We start from the raw sequence: 7,249 nt of genomic DNA on the forward strand, positions 1-7,249 counted from the left end.
GTAGTAGTAGTAGTAGTAGTAGTAGGAGGAGGAGGAGGAGGTATAGGAGCTAAGACTGCATTTGCCAGTGCTTTATAGTCTAATGCTGGTCAGAGCGATCCGATCTAATCAGGACATCAGTTTGTGTTTAAATCACCTGATGATGACGATGATGATTATTATTATTATTAGTAGTAGTAGTAGTAGTAGTAGGTATAGGAGCTAAGACTGCATTTGCCAGTGCTTTATAGTCTAATGCTGGTCAGAGCGATCCGCTTGCTCCTACTCCGTCCTCTGACCCAGATAACTGCAGTCTCACGGGAGGCTGCACCGCTGGCCCTTCAAAAGACTCTGGTAGCCCGGTGCATCATGGGAAGTAATTCGCAGCGCAGCGAGGCTGCGGATTCCAGAGCCGTTCATGGACCGGACCGGAATGCAGACACATCTTATAATGGCGAGGATGAAATTATGACTGAGCAAGACCGGGGAGGGAAAAGGGATGAGATGACTCCCTCCCTTCCTGAATGGAGTTACACAAAGCTGTGGAGTGAACCTCGAAATGTGTGCTAAGCGGCCCTTTTTCCTTGTAACCAGTTGAAACAAGGGAAGGCCAGTTCAGCCACACGGAATGATAATTAAGACTGGCCTATGTTTTTAGGCATTTATTGTCTTGAATTCAACCCTTCATGTATTTTTTCCCTCAACCATTCGTGTATGAAAACACATCACACTATAACGGGAAATGCACAGACAGAAATCATAGTTTGTAGTCTCCTACGAGCATTAATTTAGATTTTTGTAATATACTCACAAATATCAGTATCAATAGTTGCATGTAAGCATTTTATTTTGTTTATTTTTTACATTTATTTATTTATTTATTACAATTAATAATGATTGAGTAATGTACATTTAAGGTCGCGATAGGATGCAGTGCAATGCAGACGGCCAAGCTGTAGGAATAGCTTTAATGTTAACACCCCTCACTTTATTTGAGTAAGTGAAAAACATAAGTGAATGCGAAGTGAATCCTATCCTTAGCTATTTTTCTTTTGAAAAGAAAAAGTTGTAGGCATTATCAAATCCGTGATATGGGGCAATGAATTGCAATGTCCAATTTTCTACAATTAATAAATATATTCATAAATAACTTTTTGGAGGGCGATAAATTCCATTGTAATTTTGTTACGGGGTCAGGAGTAGAATATTTGTAATACAACAAAAAAGATAGATAATGGCATTTCCCCGGTTATTGACATGCGTTCCGTCGGTAATGTTGTGTACAATATTACATTCAGAAGACAGCCTCCAATTCATCAAATGAATTCATTTAAAAAAAGTTTATACAAACAGCACGCCTAACAGACGTTTTGTTGATTGCGTTAACGGATGATTGTCTTAATACTAATTTGCTGATTGGCAATAATCTAATTAATTGCAGTAATTAATGTGTCTTTTCCATCCTTGTCTCCGGCACAAGTTTCAGTTGCCTTTGATGTTGCATTTTTTGCTGTGCTGGCTCCACTTCTATTGCAATTCATTATCAATATAAGGATTTCAAAGGTCAGTTTATAGCTAAACTGGAGTAAAGAATAAATAGCTCACATATGTTCACAAAGAGTCGTAAATGTTTTCGTTTATCTGTTAAAATACGGGATGTTCCGAGAGCTTTGGTGAACATATGGATGCAGTAAAGGTCATTTATCTATTTATTTCCCATTTGAATGGGAGAGATTGACTTTGTATTGAACTTCCCATTGTCATGGGTCCGGATGTAATGCATCCTTGACACCAATCAAACCAGACCGTCAAGAACTGAGCGGGGCATCTTATCTTTTCTTTTTCTCCCTCGCCGGGTTCTTTTTCTTAAGGTAGCTCCGGAATGTCACGTTTTAACGTGCCTTGAATGCAGAGAAACGCAGCACGCACGCACAATCACGCTTATGCAACCGTTCGAGCCATCAAGGAGCTTTACGCCACACCAGACGTGCTTTTCGTCGTATTTGCACATTGCAAGTTTTTTTTTTTTTTTAACTATTATTATTATTTACTTTTATGCTACTAGATGTTCAGAGAAATCGAATATCGATGGTTATAAAACCGAATGTCGATGGATCTCTGTATAAATGTAAAACAATGATGCAGTTATTTGCAGATGTTTTCCTTTTTCTGGAAGTATCATAAAAGCAGGAGATGACGAGAATACCACAACGCCGGAAACACCAGATCTTAATACTTTTATTGCAAGCTGTAAAAACTGATCCACCTTAAAACACTGAACACATCTCTCCATTGCCCAGCCTCCCACAGCTGCCCAATGAATTAAGAGCGGATGCGATGTATCCTCTCTCAGTGGAGTGAATGGCCAATGGGAGTCGGCCGGTCGAACCAACACAGATCTCGAGATTCCCATTCATTCAGTGCTAGAGACAGCCTCGCAGCGCGCAGAGCGTGATAGTCTACGACAGCGGGCTGCTGTTGACGGAACTTTCTGCGCAACGAAAAGAACAACTCCAAATAGAGCAACTGGAAACTGGATTTATTGCTGATAATATATTTTTCCACATTTTTCTTGCATGTTTTTTTTTGAAAACAGGATCCAGCGTGCTTGAAGTGTTGAGCTACCTTTCTCTGCGTGATATAGCGCTGTCCGATTTCAGATCGTCGCCTCTGTTCATCTCTAGTTTGGTGCACACGTCTTTAGCTGTTAACTTCATTTGAGGATTTACAGTTTCTGGGACATAATGGTATATTTTTCCACGCATTTGGAAAAACTAATCGCCCGACAACGCACGTATTCTGCCCTGGATTTACAATAATCTTTACGAGTGATATGTACGGACTTTAATGCATTCTGATAATTTCTTGGATGGATGTGTCTTCGTGGTATATTGGTTGATGGATTCGACATGGACAGTTGCATATACCGATAGGTGAGTTTTTTTCCTCCACATTTTGTGTACGTTCATTACAAAAGTTGCATGTGTGGACATTCATTACACAAACTGTAATTTAGCGTGCGATAGTTGCTCAGCTGAGGAAACAAATTATTCGGCCAACTGCAATAGCTATGGTTTTATACTTCCACATTGACAGTATTTTTTGCACGTGAACAGTTAACATATGTTTGTGTTTCTGGATCAGATAAGTACGCAAGTACATGGAGACACAGCAAGCGACTTTTGTTGCTTTCTGCATGTAACTGCTCCTGCCGGCAAAATAGCCTCTGCCTTGTTACTGTGTAGGCAATGGTTACCAGCCGTTTGAGCGGAGAGAGAAAACAAAACGGCCTTACTTTAATTGTCAGGGAGCTCGCCCTCCTGCGGTAACCAACAAACACCCCTCCCCCACGGGGCATGTTTTCATTCATAAGTTTCTCCTTCCTCTCTCCGCTCGTCTCCGGGATATGTTTATCAATCACTTCCCAAATTGCCTTCACAGAGGGCGCAGCTCTACCATCTTAACCCGCTGGTGTGCGGCCATATGTTCTGTGACTGAAATACGATACAGTGTATCTAGAAGTACAGCTACAACACGTTACATGCTACCGAGTTATGCTTCATGTGGTATGGGTAATTCGTTTTCAGCACTCTTTACACTTTTTGGTAGAATTCATTCGGTCGAGATTTTTTTTCTTGATATTTGTCGATGGCATCGAAAGGCAGCATAGACTACCCCAAACAAGGACTGTTTTTGTCGTGTTGTGGAGAGTAAATTATTAAAGGTAAGCGCTACAGATGGCCTGTGTGTGTTGTTAGAGCATACTTTCGGACAGTTTGTTTTTGATGTGGCTGTTTTACATTTTGCTGAAACATGGTGTCGATGGACCGCGCAGAAAGTTTCTTTTAAGGTCGGAAACGTGGTTCCACAAAATCCCAGCGCGAGCTTGTTTTTCTTGGTACTTAAAGCTACAGTGCCCCAAATATTCTGTACGCACGTATTGTTGCTGATACGGATTTAAACGTTTTCTTTCTGTATGTCGGCGTGTTGTTTTTCCTCTGATAACAATTTCTCTTGTCGTTTTCGTAGAATGTGTAGTCTAAGGGGTTTAGATAAAATCTGTCAAACATATTCAGTTCGGTTGTTGAAGAAGCCGCTTGTATTGTCAATGTGGACTGTGTCCTCGGTTCGTTGCTGTGATGCATTTTAATGTTAACTAGCTTTACATATGCAAATGAGGACGGGAAGTATTTGTACTGCTCTGGATCTGCCTACTCTTAAGAAAGTTGTTTAAAGTCACACCAGCAGTATTGTAACCGACTTGCTTTGCTCGTGAGATTCCACAATGCACGGTAAAACGTTTAAGAACTACTGAAATTAGAAAATGCCTGGTTTTGTGTGTGTAAGTATTATAGTATATTGATGACACACCGTTTAAATAATGTGCATATTTATCGTAGCTCCCTCATACTGTTTGATACGAGGCCCTGTTTTTATCAAAATGTACCTCAGGTGTCTAAAATAAGAACCCTGTACCTCCATGTGCAGACAATGTCTGTATTTTTGTTCTCATTGTCTTTTTTTGTTTGTTTTGGCTGGCTCTGCAGGATTTCAGATGCACGCCAAGTCCTCGGTGAATGTCGGAAGTGGTGATTGGCCCAGATGGAGCTCCTAGGTCAGCATGATGCCGGCGGTCCACTAGTGATCCAGCAGGCGTCCCTGGAGAGCCGGCCGAGGGCGGACTATGAGAGGGAGTTCCAGCGGGCGGCCATCCTCTCGCTCGATCAGATCAAGGCCATCCGGTCCAGCAACGAGTACACGGAAGGGCCCTCTGTGGCCCGGAGGCCCGTCCCGCGGCCCGCGCCGAGGCCGGAGAAGCCCCAGGAGAGGACTCACGAGATCATCCTCGTCAATGTGAACAACAACAACTACGAGCACCGGGCGCAGCACGGCGGCCGCCTGCCGGTGCTTAGCAGGTCCACCAGCACGGGGAGCGCAGCCAGCTCGGGGAGCAACAGCAGCGCCTCCTCCGAGGCCGGGCTGCTGGGGCGCCCGGCACCAGCGAGGCCCGGGACGGCCCGCCGTGCGGACCGCGCCGTTCGGACTCAGCCCAAGCCCTCTGGGCCTCCGCCGGAGGAGGAGGCGCTGAAGCCGGCGGGGAGGGAGGACACCCCCGGGCACCAGTTCATCTGCGAGCGGTGCGGGAAGTGCAAATGCGCGGAGTGCACGGCCCCCCGGACCCTCCCCTCCTGCCTGGCCTGCAACGGCCAGTGCCTCTGCTCGGCCGAGAGCCTGGTGGAGCACGGCACCTGCATGTGCCTGGTGAAGGGGATCTTCTACCACTGCTCCAATGACGACGAGGGGGACTCGTGCGCCGACAGCCCCTGCTCGCTCTCCCGCTCGCACTGCTGCTCGCGGTTCCTGTGCATGGGATTAATGTCCACCCTCTTCCCCTGTTTACTGTGTTACCTGCCCGCCAAGGGCTGCCTTAAGACCTGCCAGGGCTGCTACGACCGGGTCAAGCGGCCAGGCTGCCGATGCAAGAACTCCAACACGGTCTACTGCAAACTGGAGAACCGCTCCCCCGGGAGCCCGGAAAAGCCTTCCTGATTCGCATTACCAGAGAAGGATTTATAAACACAGACGATAATGATAACGATAACAATAATGGTTATTATTGTCTATCCAAATTTAAGCACCTCCCACCCCCTCCTTTCTCCACAGAAGTTGTCTATATTCGGAGCAAGCATGGAGTATGAAACCACTTTTTTGTGAAAGAACTCTAGTACAAACCAGTGTTTGCCTTGCCTTTTCATTGTATCTTATTGAGATACTCATTAACACTCATTGTAAAGGATTTTCTTTCATTAGGGGAAGAGTTTCCCTGTGCTTCAAGCTTTGTGTGAGAGCAGCCTCTTACCAAAATCTGTGAAGGACTATCTAGACAATATGTAGCTGTTACCAGATATCCATAGCAACCGAGATTTTTTTTAAGTAACTGGTTGACACCAAACTAAGGCTGTGGTTAAGTGTTGCTTACTGGCATTTTGGAAAGTTCATTTATCTCATAGTATTTTCATCAGTTATGTCCTTCTCCCCACTTTAAAATTCTACATTCTTTCTCTGTTCTGTCAAGGACCACATCCACACAATTTTCCTCCTTTTTTTCTTTTGTAAATTTTATGTATAAATCCTAAAGACAAATTCTGGCTATTTTTAAAAGAAAAAATGTCTGCTAAAACTTTTTTTGTTGTAAAGAATATTTATTATGTGAAGCTCTATTATTTTATGATATTTATTTCAAAAGACAGTCTTGAAAATTTACTCATGTCTGAATATAACAAAATATCAATACTTATTGAAAAATTAAAGGGTGGCACAACAGAAAAAACTGTTAACTATAATGCAGAAAATATATTAATTAATGAAAAATATTTACTGTCCTGTGTCTTGCTTTATTTCTTCCAAAAACTGTTGTGGACCTGTTGATCTTCTATCTACTGGTCAAACTGGTGAGTTCAAACAAAATGCCTTCATAGAGCAAAAAAAAAAAAAAACCTGTCAAACGCTTCAAATGTAATGATGAGGCATGGTCATACTCGTGTAGATTTCACACTGTGGAGGCTAATATTCTCCCCTTAGAAGAAATGGAAGAATTTGTGTTCCTTAAAATGAAAATGGTGCAATCATGCAAGTACAATACAGCAAAACGAAGCAGTTGTGGCTATTTTCAAGTGGCTTCTGTTCAGGAATAATGAATGTTAATATTTTTGTCAGTATGTTGATGTTTTTAGTAGGCAGTTAATTTCTTTTGCATGAAGGTGTACCACCTCATTTTTTTTGCCCAAAATCTGAGCTGAGTATGTCAGGCACACTCCATGATAATATTACAATTTTTAAAAATGTACTGCATTTCAAAAAAGATTGTAAGTCTCATAGGTCTCTGCAATGTTGGGTCTAACACTTTAGTTTTGCCCAAACATTTTGTATTTTGTCTGGTACCTTCAAAGTTACTCATACTTGAATGGACCAGGATCCGAAAGAGTGAAATGGTTTGCTTAGCTGTGACCAAACTTTCTGGCCACTAAACCAAACACAGGGAAAGGTCAACTTGAGGACTGCCTAAGAGTTTTCTCTTTGTGGTTTTATGACATTATGGGGGAGCTGTCTATTGACAGCGAACGGTCCAAACTGTTAGGCCCTATATAAATCACAGACCACCTGTCCTAAGATAACAAATGGCCTGGAGCACTCTGATTTTATAGTATGGTTTCTGCAGGCACTGGGCAAACTGTGCAGTAGGCGCTGATGTGAAGTCCATTTGGCTGCT

At 43.0% G+C, this 7,249-nt stretch overlaps 1 protein-coding gene across 2 annotated transcripts; it reads left to right on the forward strand.

Annotated features, from left to right (window-relative positions):
- The first annotated feature begins 2,415 nt into the window (after nt 1–2,415).
- Nucleotides 2,416–6,124, forward strand: LOC118769739 (protein sprouty homolog 1-like). Of its 2 annotated transcripts, none has more exons than XM_036517028.1 (2): nt 2,416–2,912; nt 4,527–6,124. In XM_036517028.1, the coding sequence occupies exon 2, from the start codon at nt 4,582–4,584 to the stop codon at nt 5,527–5,529; it is 948 nt and encodes a 315-aa protein (XP_036372921.1). In that variant the 5' UTR covers nt 2,416–2,912; nt 4,527–4,581; the 3' UTR covers nt 5,530–6,124. The 2 variants fall into 2 exon arrangements, with proteins under 2 accessions (XP_036372921.1, XP_036372922.1); XM_036517029.1 differs by lacking the exon at nt 2,416–2,912 and adding an exon at nt 3,452–3,703.
- Nucleotides 6,125–7,249: the final 1,125 nt, after the last annotated feature.

Source organism: Megalops cyprinoides, chromosome 22 (genome assembly GCF_013368585.1).
Source record: "Megalops cyprinoides isolate fMegCyp1 chromosome 22, fMegCyp1.pri, whole genome shotgun sequence".
In the NCBI taxonomy this organism is placed as follows: domain Eukaryota; kingdom Metazoa; phylum Chordata; class Actinopteri; order Elopiformes; family Megalopidae; genus Megalops; species Megalops cyprinoides.

What these genes read in the sequence shown, in the direction of transcription:
- LOC118769739 (XM_036517028.1), top strand. Translation starts at nt 4,582, where the DNA reads ATGGAGCTCCTAGGTCAGCATGATGCCGGCGGTCCACTAGTGATCCAG.